General features: G+C 38.5%; 1 protein-coding gene across 8 annotated transcripts in view; it reads right to left on the reverse strand.

Annotated features, from left to right (window-relative positions):
- Positions 1-18281, reverse strand: part of TVP23C (trans-golgi network vesicle protein 23 homolog C) — a 44254-nt gene that overhangs the window by 3325 nt on the left and 22648 nt on the right. For 4 of the 8 annotated variants that reach the window (XM_069076692.1, XM_069076698.1, XM_069076696.1 and 1 more), the window contains 2 exons: positions 17341-17430; positions 16445-16576 (listed from right to left, as the gene is read on the reverse strand). In XM_069076692.1, coding sequence (XP_068932793.1) covers positions 16445-16576; positions 17341-17430 — 222 coding nt within the window. Of the gene's footprint in view, positions 1-163; positions 757-856; positions 914-7932; positions 8008-16444; positions 16577-17340; positions 17431-18281 lie in introns of those variants that run through there. The other 4 variants (XM_069076695.1, XM_069076694.1, XM_069076693.1 and 1 more) reach the window with 4 other exon arrangements.

The following is an 18281-nucleotide window of genomic DNA, read 5'->3' on the forward strand; positions in this document are numbered from 1 at the left end:
TTTTTTCTCATGGTTTTTCTCATTCATTATAATTCTTCCATGCAACATGACTCATGTGAAAATGTGTTTAAGAGGAATGTATATGTAGTGCCTTGTAAAGTCAAGCATGAGCAGCTCTCCAGAGGATTGCTGCTGTGAATAGCAATAAGGTTCAGATCACATAGTATAGTGAACTCTCTATTTATTCAGCAGTAAACTAAAGCAAAACATTCACAGAAACGAAAGTACAGCATTCACATAACAACTTATCACTAAAGTGGGCACATCGTTTTAAACAAAAGATATTATTGATTAAGTCCTTAACTCAATCATCCTTAAGGAGCAATCCTCCTTAAGGGACACAAATTACAAAGGTCAAAGCTTTCCTACCCTTAAGTCACATTGTCTTAATCTCTCAGTCACAAAGTCTTCTTTCTTCTTGATTGCAGATTAGTTTCCAATCATCCTTAACTCAATCATCCTTAAGTGGTAAAAGGTACAAAATACAAAAATTCTCCCACTCCTAGATCACAGTAAATCATGATCTTGTCAATCAGCACTAAGTACCCAAGGGGAGGTCTTTTCATCTTGGCTCCAGACTGGCTCCCAAATTCCATGGTTCTTCTTCTATGGGTCTAGCTCCCTAGATCTACCCAGTATCATCTGGATTCACAAGCAGGCAGCTCTCAGCATCTCATCCAGCTCCTGTTCCATATTGAAGCTCACAGTGTCCAGTCCACCTCAAGTCCTTCAGTTTCTGTTTCTGGGAATACAAAGCTTAACAGAGCCACAATAACATTCATTCACATTGCTGGCACCATCATCAATTCACTATCTGCCTGTGAAATCAACACAGACCAACCAACAAGGTCTGAGTACTCAACACACATCATCAGAATGGTCCCAGGACCTCTGAAACCCTCGTACAGGACTTCTGTAAACAGACAAGAAAATCATCTTTCAGGGTTTCTGAACCAGCAGTAAGGTCCAGGGCTTCTGTAACAACAGCAATGTTTTCTATCAGCAGACAGATCTGACAAAGTAGCATCAAAACAGACAAAGTCCTGGTGCTATATAGCCATGCTTCCTCACACTTCTGCTCTATCCCAGCCTGTGCTTCTACTTTTATATGGTCATTAGCTCCTCCCTGTTGCATCAGCAAGCTCCTCCCACCTTCAAATCACAAGGGGCTCAGACAAGGTGCTAAATACTTAAGTAGCCAAAACAAGGTGCTAAGTATTTCTTTGCTTTCCATCACATGCCTATATCACATTGCAAGCCATCTTGGGGAGGTGTGGGAAGGGAGGAAAAGAAAATTTAAAACTTATGTGATTGTTTAAAACTAAAAATAAATAATTTAATTTTTAAAAAGTACTATCTTCTATTAGAATGTAAGATCCTAGAATGGAAAGAACAGTCTTACGATTTTTTAGTATCTTCAATGCTTAGCATAGAAGTTGGCACACAGTTGGCACTTAATAAACTCTTCTGCATTCATAATAGGAAAAACCTTGAAGCTAAGAGCTGACTGCTGGGTATGACTGGATAGCTTAAGAAACTAGACTACTGAAAGGCAGAATAATTTAGGTTGCTTTTGTCTTCAATTTAGAGTAGTTTAGTCAGTTATTTCAAGGTCATTTCTTTTTTAATTTAGTATTTTATTTTTTCCCAGGTACATGCAAAAACAATTTTTAACATTAATTTTTAAAACTTTAAGTACAAAATTCTCTCCCTTCCTCCCTCCACACTCCTACCTCACCTGCCATTGAGAAGGCAAACAACTAGATATAGATTATATATGTATTCATGCAAAACATTTCCATAAAATTCAAGTTATGAAAGAAAAACCAAAACAAAAAAGAAAAGAAAAAAAGAAAATTAGAAGAAAGTTTAAAAAGTATGTTTCAATCTGAATATAGACACCATAAGTTCTTTCTTCTGGGAATGAACAGCATTTTGCATAAGTTGTCTTATCTAAGAGCTGTCTTGGATTTCTGTACTGCAAAAAATAGCTAAGTCATTCACAGTTAATCATCTATACAGTTGTTACTTTATACACTGTACATTTCACTTTGTATCAGCTCATGTAAGTCTTTCTAGGTTTTTCTAAGAGCATCCTACTCATCATTTCTCATAATACAATAGTATTCCACTATAATGACTAGCACAATTTGTTCAGTCATTCCCCATAAATTTCCAATTCTTTACCAACAGAAAAGAGCTGCTATATTTTTGTACATATAGGCCTTTTCTTCCTTTGATAATTTCTTGAAAGATTATGTCTAGGCTTTTTTGATCATTGATTTCAGGTACTCCAATAATTTTTAAATTTTCTCTCCCGGATCTGTTTACCAGTTAACTGCTTTTCCATGAGATATTTCATATTTTCTTCTATTTTTTTTCATAATTTTGGTTTTATTGTTTCTTGATTTCTCATAAAGTCATCAGATTCCATTTGCTCAAGGAATTAAGTTCCAAGGGAGCCTTTGGACATTCTTTTTCATTTGACTAATTCTACTTTTTTTTCTGTTTAATTTATTTTTTAATTTTCAGCATACATTTCCACAGCACTGAGTTACAAATTTTCTCCCCATCTTTCCCCTAACCCCAATCCCCAAATAGCGATTCTACTGAATACCCCATCCCCCAATATGTTCTCTTTTATATCCTCCCCAACTACTCCCCCTTTCTGACTTACTAGTAGGGCAAGATAGATTTCTACATCCCAGTGCTTGTATATCTTATTTCCCAGTTGCATGCAAATATATATATGGATTTTAACATTCAATTTTTAAAACTTTGATTTATAGATTCTTTCCCTTCTTCCCTTGTCACCCACCTGTACTAGGAGGAAAAGCGGTTCAATATAGGTTATACGTGTATACTTATGCAAAACATTCCCATAGTAGATATATTGTAAAAGAATGATTATATTTCCCTCCATCCTATCCTGCCCCCCACTTATTCTATTTTCTACTTTGACCCTGTCCCTTTTCAAAAGTATATACTTCTAATTACCCTTCCCACCAATCTGCCCTCCCTTCTATCATCCCTCCTTTTATCCCCTTCTCCCCTACTTCCCTGTAGGGTAAGATACCCAATTTACTATGTATGTTATTCCCTCCTTAAGCCAAATTCAATGAGAGTAAGGTTGACCCATTATTCCCTTTTGCCTCCTTGTTCTTCCCCTCCACTGTAACACTTTTCTCTTGCCTCATATGAGGTAATTTATCCTATTCTATCTCTCCCTATATTCCTCTCTCACCTCTTAAATTTATTTTTTAGATATCATCCCTTTCTGTTCAACTGATCCTGTGCCCTCTGTGTATACATGTACACAGATATACACACACTCACACATGCATTTATACGCACATATACGTTCCTGTATAAGCATATATATATTCCCATCAACTATCCTCATACTGAGAAGTCTCATGAGTTACAATGATCATTTTAGCATGTAGGAATGTAAAAAGTTCAACTTTAATAAATTTCTTATGGTATCTTTTCCCTGTTTACCTTCTGATGCTTCTCTTACTTCTTGTATTTGAAAGTCAATTTTCTATTCAACCCTGGTTTTTTTCATCAAGAATGCTTGAAAGTCATCTATTTCATTGAATGACCATATTTTGCCCTGAAACATTATACTCAGTTTTGCTGTGTAGGTGATTCTTGGTTTTAATCCTAGTTCCATTGGCCTCCAGAATATTATACTCCAAGCCCTTCAGTCCCTTAATGTAGAAGCTGCTAGGTCTTGTGTTATCCTGATTGTGCTTCCACAATACTCAAATTGTTTGTTCCTGGCATTTTGTAATATTTTCTCCTTGACCTGGGAACTCTGGAATTCAGCTATGAAATTCCTAGGTGGTTTTTTTTTTTTGGGGGGGGGGGAGGATCTTTTTCAAGAGGTGATTGGTAAATTCTTTCAATTTCTATTTTGCCCTCTGGTTCTAAATTATCAGGGTAACTTTCCTTGAGAATTTCTTGAAGGATGGGTTCTAGGTTCTTTTTTTCTTTTTTTTTATCATGGTTTTCAGATAGGCCAATAATTTTTAATTTCTCTCTCCTGGGGGGAGGCTAAATGGCACAGTGAATAGAGCACCTGACCCGGAGTCAGGAGGACCTGAGTTCAAATCCGGCTTCAGACACAACACAAAACTAGCCACGTATCCCTGGGCAAGTCACTTAACACCAATTGCCCTACCTTCCCTTTCCAAAAAGAAAAAAAAAATCTCTCTCCTGGATCCATTTTCCAGGTTAGTGGTTTTTCCAATGAGATATTTCACATTGCCTTCTATTTTTTCATGTTAGGATCTGTTTTATAGTATCTTGATTTCTCATAAAGTCCATTTTGAAGGAATTATTCTCTTCAGAGACTTTTTGAAATTCCTTTTCCATCTGGCAATTTCGACTTTTTAAGGCATTCTTCTCTTCACTGGCTTTTTGGGCCTCTTTTGCCATTTGAGTTAGTCTATTTTTTGAGGTATTATTTTCTTCAGTCAGGTTGTTGACTCTCTTTTCATGATTTTCTAGCATCATTCTCATTTCTCTTCCCAGTTTTTCTTCCACTTCTCTTACTTGATTTTCAAAATCTTTCTTGAGCTCCTCCATAGCCTGTGATCAGTTCATATTTTTCTTGGAAGCTTTTGATGCAGGAGTTATGTTTTGTTGTCTTTCTCCCGTTCCATGCTTTGATCATTTTTGTCCCCCAAAAAAGGATTCTATGGTCTGTGCTTTCTCTGCTTGTTCGTATTGTCATTCAATTACTTGACTTTTGAGCTCTTTGCCACGGTAGAGCTCTGCTTCTAGAGAGGAGAATTGTGTCCCAAAAGGCTGGTGTTTTCACAAATGTTGTCTGACATCGTTTGAGGAGGGCACTCTCTCTACAGACACCATCCTGGCAAAATGACGTTTCTCACCCCAGGACCACTGCCCAAGAAAGCATCCCAGATCAAAGCAGGTCAAAGCAACAGCAATTACCCTCTGAATGGTCGGTTGGTCCACGTAATATCTGTAGGCCAGGACTTCCTGAGGCAGTCTTGTGGCAGCCACTGGAGCTTCCGTGCCTCATCTACCTCTCGCCCCAGGGTGCAGGGGCTGGACCACGTCCTTCCTTTCCAACAGAGTTTGTGACTGACCTTTTACTTTCTTTTTAGTGTTTATGGGTAGAAAAGTCTGGAAACCACCACAGCTGCTGGTGATTCACTCTCCTGAAATCTGTTCTGGCTGCTGCTGCCTCCGTGGGGCCAAAACTGCACAGCTTATGCGGGACTGCACTCTGCCCCCAGCATGCCGCAAGGAACCCTTCCTGTCTGCCTGCCAGGCTGCCTTCAGCTGGAGATCTGTTTCTCTCTGTCACTTTGTGGTTTCTGTAGCTCTTAAATTTGTTTACAGTCATATTTTATAGGTATTTGAGGTGGTTGTGGGGGGAGGTCACAGAATTTCCTGCTTCTACTCTGCCCTCTTGGCCTCACATGGCTAATTCTACTTTTTAAGGAGTTCTTCTCTTCAGTAAATTTTTCTCTTTTACAATATGGCCTATGCTGTTCTTTAAGGTGTTGTTTTTAGAAATGTAGTAGGGGGCGGAGCAGGACCTCCCTGCGGCTCTGGCTTCCACCTTCCCCAATCCATGTAAAAAGGGGACTCTAAACAAACTTTGGAACTGGAGAACCCACAAAATGACACAGAGAAGATAACCTCCCACTGAGGACTGACCGGTAGGCCGGCAGGAATCAGCCAGCACAGCGCTCTGGGAGTCAAGCCCAGCCCCATGCCAAGGCTTTAGCCCCAAGGTGGGCCTGACCAGCTGCCTGACAGAGGGACTCCAGATCAGTAGCAGCTGTCTCCATTTCCAGATTTATCAACACATAGATGCGAAGGACAAAGTGAAAGGTCAGTGTAGTCTGGACTTTGGGATCCAGTAAGTGGGAGTGTGTGGCTTTTGCCCCCAGGGCGAGAAGCCGCTGAGAGGCTGGCACAGCTAGCCAGCACCACGTGGCAGCTTCAGCTCCTGGCCTGCAGAGTGTAGGGGGACCAAGCACCAGTCTGAGGGGTAATTGCTCTTGCTTTAACCTGCTTGGATCTGGATTGCAGTCTAGGGTGGAGGTCCTGGGGTGTGTGTCCAGCTTGCCAGAGCGCGTGGAAACCTCAGAGAGGGCACCCATCTAATACCTCTGGCAGCTGAGAAAACCCCAGCGTTTGGGATGAAAGCTCCCCTGTCTGGTGGCAGAGTCCTACTGTGGCAAAAAGCCCAGGGGTCAAGTGACTGAGGGGCAACATGACCAGTCAAAGGAAACAAAGCAGACAGAAGATTCCAACATTAGACTCCTATTTTGGGAACAGGGGAAGACAGTGAAGTCAGAACTCTTGCACCAAAATCTTCAAAGGAAAATATGAGCTGGTTACAGGCCATAGAGGACCTTAAGAAGCAGATAAGAGAAGTGGAGGAAAAATTGGGGAGAGAAATGAGAACAATGCAAGAAAATTACAAAATGAGAGTCAACAGCCTGACTGAGGAAAATACTACCTTAAAAAATAGACTAACTCAAATGGCAAAAGAGGCTCAAAAAGGCAATGAGGAGAAGAATGCCTTAAAAAGCCAAATTTGCCAGATGGAAAAAGAATCTCAAAAGCTCAATGAGGACAATCATTGCTTCAGAATTTGACTGGAGCAAATGGAAGCTAATGACTTTATGAAAAATCAAGATGCTGTTAAACAGATCCAAACAGATGAAAGAATAGAAGTCAATGTGAAATATCTCATGGGAAAAACTACTGACCTGCAAAATAGATCCAGGAGAGATAATTTGAAAATTATTGGACTATCTGGAAGCCATGATCAAAGTTAGAACCTAGAAATCATCCTCCAGGAAGTTCTCCAAGAAAACTGCCCTGATGTTTTAGAACCAGAGAGCAAAACAGAGGTTGAAAGAATCCACTGATCACCTCCTAAAAAAGATCCCAAAAAGAAAACTCCTAGGAATATTATAGCCAGGTTCCGGAATTCCCAGATTAAGGAGAGAATATTACAAGCAGCCATAGTGGAAATATTGTGAATTTTGTGGAATACTGTGGAAACACAATCAGGATAACCCAGGATCCGGCACTTGGAATATGATATTCCGGAGATCAAAGGAGCTGGGATTAAAACCAAGAGTCACCTACCCAGCAAAACTGAGTATCATTTTTCAGGGGAAAATATGGTCATTCAGTGGAATAGAGGACTTTCAAACATTCTTCCTGAAAAAACCAGAGTTGAGTTGAAAATTTGACATTCAGATATAAGAAGCAAGAGAAGCATGAGAAGGTAAACAGGGAAAAGAAATCATAAGGAACTTATCAAAGTTGAACTATTAACATTCCTACATTGAAAAACAATAATTGTAACTTATGAAACTTTTCTCAGTAGCTGAAGGGAATAGAAATATATATATATATATATTTCTATATATGAGGGTATATGGGGTATGTTTACAGGTATACATACATAGAGGGCACAGGACCAATTTAACAGGAAGGGATGATACTTAAAAGGTGAAATCAAGAGGGGAGAGAGGAATATAATGAGAGGAGATGGGGAGAGACAGAATGGGGTAAACTATCTCATACAGAAGAAGCAAGGGAAAATGGTTACAATGGAGGGGAAGAACAAGAAGGAAAAAGGGAATGGGTCAACCTTATTCCCATTGAATTTGGCTTGGGGAGGGAATGAAATACACACTAAATAGGGTATCTCACTCTCCAGGAGAGTAAGGGGGAAGGGGATGAGAGGGAGGATGATGGAAGGAAAGGTATGCTAGGGGGGAGGGAAGTTGGAAGCACCCACTTTTGAAATGGGATGGGATCAAAGTAGAGAATAGAAAAAGTGCGAGGTGAGATAGGAGGGAGGGAAATATAGTCAGTATTTTACAATATATCCAATATACTTACTATGTTATTGTTTTGCATTAGCCACACATGTACATCCTATACTGAACTGCTTATCTTCCCAGTAAGGGTGGGTGACAAGGGAGGAAGGGAATGAATCTGGAATTCAAAGTTTTAAAATCAAATATTCAAATACTATATATATACTATTATTAATACTATTTTCCATGTAATTGGGAAATAAGATAGGCACTGGGGCATAAAGATCCACTGGAAAAGTCGAACGGGGTAAGGGAGAAAATATGGGAGAGAGCCGACTGGAAGAGGAGATATCCTGTGGGACTGATATTTTGGAGCGGTGGGTAGGGGAAAAAAGGGAAGAAAATGTGTAACTCAAAATCTGGAGGAAATGAATGATGTAAATCAGAAGTTAATAAAGCATTTAAAAAAAAATGAAAAGTCATCAAAAAACAAACCTAATAAAAAAAAAAGATGAAATGTAGCCCAAACATCAAAGGGCAGTCATATAAATATAGGAGAAATAGTACACAGAGGAGATATGTTTTCCATAAATCCAGAAATAATATACTCATGTAAGAACATAGGAAGAATGCTTGAATAAATTCACAATGCCTTAAGATCTATGGATTGCTTATTAATATTGGAAATATTTAACCACAGAACTAGAGGCAACGTATGAGATCATGATGGTCTTAAATAACAAAATGTAACAAAAAGAGCTCAGGAAAGATGAAGATAACATTACTGGTGAGTGCTTTAATGCAGAACATTAAGCATCCATCATCCTGACTGATTCTTACTGCTCTCCACAGAGGCACATATCTCTTCGATGACCAGAGCTCCCAAAGGGACTTCGATAAAAGCTCTGTATGTGTTAAAAATATATGGTTGCACAGAATGGGGATGAGAAAAAGCCATTATTTTTCACTTCTTTCTCTTCTCTTAATAACCAGTGAAACTAAAATGGCATTTTCTAAGAAGAGGGTTTTTTTCCCCTCAATAGCAAAGTTACATAGCTATTACAAGGCAGTTACCACAGTGGGAAAACAAATAAAATCAAGTCAAGAGGTTAAAAAAAAAAGGTGTTATTTTCTTCAGTATTTTTTTGGTCTCTGTTACTAGGCTGTTGACTCTTTTTTTTCATGATTTTCTTGCACCACTTTCATTTCTCTTCCCAATTTTTCCTCTACATCTCTTCCTTAATTTTCAAAATCCTTTTTGGGCTCTTCCATGGCCTGAGACCAATTAATATTTTTGTTGGAGGCTTTAGATGTAGGAGGTTTGACTTTGCTATCTTCTTCTGAGTGTGTTTTCATCTTCCTTGTTACAACAGTAACTTTCTGAGGTCAGAATTTTTTTTTGTTGTTTGCTCATTTTCCTCAGCCTAATATTTGACTTAGCTCTTTGTTAAAGTAGGGCTGTTTTCAAGGTGGAGGACATATTGTCCCAAGCTTCAGGAGGGTTTTGTGTAGCTGTTTTCAGAGATACTTCTAGGGACCTGTAAGTTTTCAGTTCTTCCAACATGGTATGACCAAAAGAGTGGCATTTTTTACTATCCTGGCCTGGTCTGTGAGTGACCATAAGCACTTTTCTGCCTTGGAGCTGTGAGGAGGGTTCTAAGCTCCACTGCAGTCACAAGCTCTAGTGTGCTAGAGCTCCTCTTCACTCTGGGATTGCCACCCAGGACTGCAATCTGGATCTGAGTATGGATAAAGGAACAGAGTCTTGCCCCAAGTTCTAACAAAGAGATTGCTGTTAATCTCATTCTGACCAGCTGTTCAACCCTCTCACTGTGTGTTGGTTGAGAGCTCTGGAAGCAGCTGTTGCTGTGGCACATTCAGTGGCTCCCCAGAACTGCTCCTGGTTTGCTGGGTTCTGATCTGTGCTAGGACAGCTTATGCTAGATTGTGCTTCATTCTCACAGACCTTTCCTACTGACCTTTTAGGTTGTCTTTGGAGTCTGTGGGCTGAAAGGTCTAGAACCACCACTGCTGTCAGTGATTCAGCTGTCCGGTCTGCACTGGTGTGACCTGTGCTAGACTGCACTCCTCTCTCACCCTGGTGCAAGAGACTTTTCCTGTTTATCTTCTAAGTTGTCTTGGGCTGGAATAATTTTTTTCACTCCATCTTTCTTTGGGTTCTGCTGCTCTAGAATTTGTTTAGAATCGTTATTTAAAGGTATTTGGAGGGGTTTGGGGGAGAGCTGAGGTGAGTCCCTGCCTTTACTCTGCCATCTTGTCTCCACCCTCCTCCAAGGGTAATACTTTCCAGCCCACACAATGACAATTAGCTACTTAACAACTTGAGGCTTATAATGCATAACCTTCTCTCTTTAACCAATATGGTGTAGCAGAGGTCGAGGGATCTGATTTAATAAAGTCAAATAAATAGTAAAATGGATTTCTCTGGCAATATTAACATTTGTGGAAAGAAAAAAGACAAATGGCAAGTGATATGTTTCCCTAGAGAATGTAAACTTCTTGATGGCAGAGATTTTTGTCTTTGTATCACTAGCATCATGCCTTGCCTAAAGCATGATTTAATGCTTGTTGAATGAATTAACTTAAAAACTTGCATGATCTTAGCCTTTAGAAAGATAAAGGATCACAAGAAAGTTAGAAGATTAAATGAAAAATTAAAACACATATCTAGATTCCTAGGAAAGGGAGTATTATCATTGTGACAGTTTTATGCCTAAGTTCCTAAAAGATAATGATAAAGGTTATGCAGAAAATTATCTGATAAATCAATATTTCAATACTTCAAGGATTTGTGTGTAATTTTATTGATGTGGACAATTACTCAACTAAGACAGATCACATCATCTTATATTTTATGAGAACTGCTATAGACAAAAAAATTCATCCTTCTGCAGAATACTTTGTAATGAACTTCTCCAAATATGGCTAGTCTGGTCTTTGAAGAGATGGGTAGTATGTCACTGAGCACCTACTGAAAGGTACAGACTTCCAGAACACAGGTTCACCTCCATGTTGTCCACAATGAAATACTGAAATTAAGACTATGATGAAGTTTGATACCTTAAAGATTACACAAAATACTGAACTTCAGGCCTGGGCTATTACAATAGACTGCTGGAGGGCCTGCCTGTCTCAAGGCTCTTCCTACTCATCCTCCATTCAGTCATGAAAGTGATTTTCCTAACCTTGCTGCATGGGTTCCTAGGCTTTCATCAAGTCCCAACTAAAATCATAGTTTCTACTAGAAGCCTTTCCCAACCTCACTTAATTTTGGTGCCTCCCCGGGTTCATCATTTCCCGTTTTCCCTGAATGCAGCCTGCTTGTGTGTATTTACTTGCTTACTGTCTACCCCACTTGACTGTGAGCACCATGCGGTGTCAGGGACTCACTTCTGCTTCTTTCAGTATCCCTAGCATTTAGTATGGTGCCTGGTATATAGTAGGGGCTTAATAAATGCCTAATGATTGACTAAGCCCTAACCACGTAACTTCCATACTACAGCAGAAACAGAGATCTATTTATTTTATAACTGTGGTAAGAGTCCCTTCTCAAAATTTTGCTTGGGGATTTACACTAATAGAGGGTGTAGGAGTTTATATTAAGGGTATTAAAGTTCAGTTGAGGACTTCCAATTAAAATGGTGACCCACATAAATCTCTGAGCATATGTCTTAAAAGACCTATAGAAAGACCAACAATGAAGAAGCCAAAAGAGAAACAAAAGCACTTTCTTCTATCCAGGCAAGAACTAAAAAAAAAAAAAAAAGGAAAAAAAAAAAAGGAAAAAAGAAACAACTTTCTCTATCCAGGCAAAAAATAAAAAAAAAAAAAAAAGGCAAAAAGGTAGAGGGAAGCCAGGGTGATCTTACACAAATGGCCATAAAATTCACAACTAAATGAGAACACCACAAGTCAGCACAAGTTTTAATATTAGCATGCCTGATGTCAGCTACCGGACTTGGCCTGTTAAAAAAGAAGCCATACTAGGGGTGGCTAGATGGCGCAGTGAATAAAGCTCCAGCCCTGGAGTCAGGAGGACCCAAGTTCAGTTCCGGCCTCAGACATTTAACACCCACACAAAAGAACTAGCCATGTAACTTTGGGCAAGTTACTTAACCCCAACTGCCCTCCAAAAAAAAAAAAAAAAAACTGGGGCAGCCAGGTAGCACAGCGAGTAAGAGCACCAGCTCCAGTGTCAGGATGACCTGGAGATCGAATCCGGGCTCAGACACTTAGCACCTACCCAGAAACACCTGGCCGTGTAACCTTGAGCAAGTTACTTAACCCCAATTGGTTAGGGGCGGCCAGGTGGCTCAGCAAGTAAGAGCAACGGCCCCAATGTCGGGATGACCTGGGGATCAAATCTGGGCTCAGATACTTAGCACCACACCCAGAAATAACTGGCCATGTAACCTTGAGCAAGTTACTTAACCCCAATTGCTTAAAAAAAAAAAGCCAAACTAAACTAGCTTCTATATATATTACTGTGCAGAACTGGGGTCTAGTTATGCAAGCCTAGGAGCACTAGAAGTGACAGCAGGAGCCAAGGCCAAGTCAGCACCATGGGCACCACTACTAGGAGTGCCATAGCCAAAATACATAGCTTTCAAGTAAAAGAAAAAAAGACTGAAAACAGTCAGAAAGAGTTCAAGAACAAAAGAACCACAATCAAGATTAACTACTATAAAGAGAAATGTTTGGAATATAATATATAATATTTTCCAAAAGCCAAAAGAAAAAGACTTATAGGCAAGAAAATAACTTATTCTATAAAACTGAATATAATCCTGCAGAGGAAAATAAGCCCCTTAATGGTACATAGGACTTTTAAGTATTCTTTATGAAAAAATTAGAACTAAGAAAAAACTCTAAAATGGTAACATGAGAGTTAAAAGAAACCCAAAATGTCAATACATCTGAGCAATAGGAAGGGGGCTAAATAATGAAGTGCTTACAAGCTTCAATGAGGGAAAAGAGACAAGTGTCACTTTCAGAACTCAGAGGTCTTCAGGGGGTCACAGAGGGAAAGACAAAACACAGGGCCTGGTTGCATTTTGTTATTTTTAAAAGAAAAAAGAAATAAAAAGGAAAGAAGAATACATTAGGGAATAAGGTAGAAAGGAAGAATTTACTACTTTGCACAAATGTACTACATGAGGAAAAACAGTAGACAAACATGGAGGAGGAAGTGGAAGGGGGTGAACATCTCATAATTTATTACTGGAAAAGAGGGCTGAATGAACATAAATACACACACACACACACAAAATGAATTTGGTGCAGAGAAACATTAAACTGAACAAGAAAACAAATGAAGATTGGAAAGTGGGGAGATGTAAAAAGGAGAGTAGAGTTAGGGAGGTAACAATCATAGGCAAAAGAAATGCAAATGTCAGAAGATTTATCATAAAAAAGAGATTAAAAAGAAAGAACGCAAATGGTAAGAACAAGACATCAAGGTTTGAGCTTGGTGAAAAGAGGAAGAACAGAGGTATAGGAAAAGACAACTACATTAGATTACTAGAGTCAAAAAGATATCTTCTTTCTTTAGTCTCAGCTTCTTTGTAAAGAGGGATATTGGAGGAAAAGAAAAAGAACATGTATGATGGAAAAGAACAATTAACAATCATTAACACTGAAAAGGATGAACTTACCCATAAAATAAAGGAACAACAGAATCCAAGAATGTTGTTTCTTGTAATTAAAAGTGAAGCATAAAGATTCAAAGAGTTAAAGAACAACTTATTATTTTTCAGATAAACATTTTGAAAGTAATGGGTAGATCCTGACAACATGGCTACCTAAATGGGAGACAAAATGTCAAGGTGACTCATTCGGGAACTCAGCAAAGAAATGGTAAGGTGGTTAGACAACTGGTCAAAGAGAGATTACAGAGGACCCTTTTCAGGCAATAGATACAGCTGGTGCTGGTTGGCAACTCTATTGCTCACACAAAATTCTTGGTTGCAGTTCTAGGGCAGAGAGGAATGCTTGTGGTCAGTCACAAGGGAGCAGGAACCCTAATCGCAGATTCAGAGTCACAAAGAGAGCTAGCATTTGTATTTGCAGGGGCCCTTCCTAGGTCAAAACCAGAGTGCAGAAGAGGAGAGTGGTGACCACATCTCTCCTTGGATCACCCCACCACTGAAACAACAAAAACTTGTAAACCTCCAGAACTAGCTCTGAAAACAGAACATGAAAATACATGAAGCTTGGAAAAATACATGCCCACTTTTGGGTAAGGAGAATTAAACTTTAACACAAAGTTCAAAGTCAAGAAATAGGCTGGAAAAATGAGCAAACACCAACACGAAAAACAACTTGATCATAAAAACCTAATGCAGTGTCAGGGAAGATGAAGACACAAAAGCAGAAGACAATAATATAACAGCATCTATGACCAAAGTTGTTTAAAAAAAAAATGCTATTTGTACAACAGCCCAATAAGAATTCCTGCAAGAGTTAAAGAAAATAGTAAGAATGTTAGAGAAGAAAGTGGGGGAAAACTGAGAGTGATAAAAGAAAATCATGAAAAGAGAATTTATGCCAAGGTGGCAGAGAAGCAGGACTCTTCCAAAATTCCCTTAGTCTTCCAAATTCCCTTCCAAACAACTTTAAAATAACGCCTCAAATCAAATTCTGGAGGACAAAACTAACAAAGGATTTGTAAAACAATTTTCCAGCACAAGACAACTTAAGATGTCAACAAGAAGGGTCTGCCTCAACAAGGTGGTTGGCCTGGAGTAGAGTACAGGCTGCACCACAGTGCTAGCTGCAGGCCTTGAAAAACAGGTGCATCAGGAACAACAGCCTCCAGAGCTTTCTCAGCCTACAAATGGTAAGGGGGTCAGATACCTGGTCAGGAAAAGATTACAGAGACACCTTGCTGGTGCTGAGCTCAGGACTCTAACCACATTGTTAAAACATAGTTCCAGGTTGCAGTCTTAGGGAATATTAGCATTTGCAGTCTATAGGGGAACAAAGGCCCTGGCCACAGTTCAAGGGTAGAGAAAAGTACTTGTGGTTACTCAAAAGGGGGTAGGGACCCAGGCATCAATTCCAAAGCAGAAAAGAGCACTAACAACTGTATCTGGGACTAAACTATCCTCAATGTCATCACAGTTTCAGGGCCAAGAGGACTTCTAGCACTTATGGCCAGGTGGAACAATGTCATTTCTTAGATAAAGACCAGAACACAGGTCTGGAAAACCATCAAGTCAAGAAAAAAATACTGCAAGTGGCTAGAAATAATTCAAATATTGAGGAGTCACAATGAGGATTACATAAGACTTGGTAGCTGCAACATTAAAGGACTGGAGGTCATGGAACATGATATTCCAAAGGGCAAAGGAGATAGGACAACCAAGAGCCACTTACCTGGCAAAATTAAGCATAATACATCAAGAGGAAAAATGGTCATTTAATGAAATAGAAGGATTTCAAGCCTTCATAAAAAGACCAGAACTAAACTGAAAATTTGACCTCTAATATCAAAACAAGCATAAACAATAAAAAGGAAAACAAAACCCCATAAAGGATTCAATAAAATTAAATTGTTTACATCTGCACATGGGAAAATAATATTTATAATTCTTAAGAACTGCACCACTAACAGTACAGATAGAAGGAATAAACATAGACAAAGGGTATAGATATAAAGTATATCTGGGGAATGATAAAAAAATGAGAGATAAAAAAGAGGAATAAAATGGGTACAGAAGGGAGAGGTGGAATGGGGTAAATTATCTAACATGAATAGGCAAGAAATAAAAAAGACATGGTTAAGAGAGATATGCAGAGAAACTACATAATGCTTTAATAGTACATCAATAATTATAGCAATATTTTATATATAAACAGACACACACAATGAACTGTACTATATTTGGAGTAAAGGTAGCTGAATCAAAAGGTCAGTTGAGACAGCTACAAGTCCCTCTAATGGGGCAATATGTAATGAATATTGTCATTTAATTACTGAGATATGCAAATAATTGAAGAACATGTGATAGTGTCAAGTGGAGGAACTTCCAGTGTGGAAATACCCTCCCTTAGTATACCAGGGTAATACACAGCTGATGTCAATAAGAAATGCCAGGCAAGAGAGATAGCAAGCTTAATTCATTACAATGCAACTAATTCATCTGTTTACTAGAACAGAATATGTCAATGGTTTGCTGAATAAAAGAAGTGATGGGCAAAACAGTCCTAGTGGGCTGTTTGAAACATAAAGAGGTTAAATATTTTATGTAGGGGGATATAATTAGTGAGGTTTTAAGGCAGAATGTGAACCCAGCTCTTCCTAATTCTAAGCCTACACTCTAGCCCAAGCTATTTTATTTATTTAATTACCAAAAGAAAAGCTACAACAATTCTGTATATTTCCCAGTTCTAAAAACTAGGTGAGACAAGTCCTTTGATTGTTTATTTTCAACAAGAATAGGGCTACAGGGCTATAAGTGGGGTCAGGTAGCACTCACACAATGGAAAGATGGTTACTTATTTGCTTATTTAAATAACCTGTTTATTTAAATAACTAATCAGAAGGCAGAAGTTTTCTAATTCAAAATGGGATTTACTAAATCAGTACTTACCAACCACTTCAGTTTGAAAGAGAAGAGAGCACTAAAAGCAAATATCACCCACATAACTGGACAGGAAATCAATCCTAACCAAAAAATTCGTGACTCAGCTTCTGAAGAGGTCCTTTTCTGTTGTTTCGATTCCTAAGAAAGAATGTGAATTTAAATAGTGTATTCTGCGTTATTATCAATAAATCCAAAACTTGATAAAAAAAACCTTACCTAAAAATACAATCACATATACAAAGACATTCAGAATATAACCTAGGGATATGTCACTATGGAAAAATCATTTGGCTTGTTTTTTTGGGGAGGGCAATTGGGGTTGTGACTTGCCCAAGGTCACATGGCTAGTTTTTGTGTTAAGTGTCTGAGGCAGGATATGAACTCAGGTCCTCCTGACTCCATGGCTGGTGTTCTATTCACTGCACCACCTAGCCGCCCCTGATCATTTGGTAAGGATAGCTTGGGAAGGTCCTAGGTGACACTTGTACAAAGTTCAACATAATGTACTTTGCTATTCAAACTCATATCTCTTTAGCTTCAATTCTTCTCAAATCCTTGACATTTTTATCCTAAGAGGAAGCCATACCAAGATACCAGAGTAATGCTGAACTGAGGTTGACAAGAAATTACAGGCAGAGTATCAAGCATAATTCACTATAATGTAACCAATTCATCTTGTTTACTAGAATAGGATATGACTTTTTTTTGTGAATTAAAAAAATTATGATCTAAACAATCTAAGAGGTTCTACAAATTCATCCCTGTCAGATCACTAGCTTTAGCAAGTGATTTTGGGTTATCTGTTAAGTAGTTGTTGTTTTTAATATTATATACTTCATCTGTAAAATACTCTTAAAGTTAACCATAACCAAATGACAAAAATAATAATGGAAGAAGTTTACCTTTCGAGCCTCAAACACCCAGTGACTCTTCCCATCATCATCTATATGGTTCCACCAGCGCAAGCCAACCATGAGCCTGCCTGTTATATTCTGGAAAAAAAAAATATATATATATATATACACACACACACATCTATAACAAACACTTCAACTCTCAACAGAAATATTTAATAGATATTCACTTTCATTTCCTTCATATCCAGTGGCAAGGAAAATAAACAAAGCATTAGGTTCAGCCAAAAGTTAATGGATCATATATAGCAGCAGCAAAAATATAAGTAGGCAAGAAAAAAAAGAGTAAGAATTTCTACAATTAACAATCTTTACTTTGTTCTCTCTTGAACACTTTCACCCATCTTCTACTCTTCTATCTCTAACATCCTTGTTGTTCTGTTGACCTGACCTCTCCTCAGTCCTCTGCTTCCTTCCCTTCCTTATCTCCTTCCTTCCCTTTATCTATCTATCTCTATTCCATGTCTTGGGGGCACCCTAACCCCCTACCATAGATACTGAAAATCAATTTATATAAGGACATTCAGGACACATACTTCCAATATATCCAAATCTGATTCCGTAAGGCATAAAGTGTAAATTCTAAAATAAATTCTAAAACACTAAGAACAGTTTCCATAATAACTCTTAATCTATGCTAACTCCAACATCCTCCTCCTAACACAGACATACACATATAATGGCTCCCTTCTTAGACAACTAATAACCTACTCATCCTATTCTACCTTTAATATACTGACTTTTTGTACATGGTGGTACTCGAGATTTATGTTTCTCTACTATGCATATGCTCAGTTTTTCAATGAGCAACAACAATTCAATTTGGCAAATATTTCTTAAATGCCTATGTGTAAAACACTACTAGACACTGGAAATACACACACACACACACACACACACACACACACACACACACACACACACACACA

This window comes from Petaurus breviceps, unplaced genomic scaffold, assembly GCF_028583685.1.
Source record: "Petaurus breviceps papuanus isolate PSGF00001 unplaced genomic scaffold, PetGlider_PUasm1.0 90925, whole genome shotgun sequence".
Taxonomy (NCBI): Eukaryota; Metazoa; Chordata; class Mammalia; order Diprotodontia; family Petauridae; genus Petaurus; species Petaurus breviceps.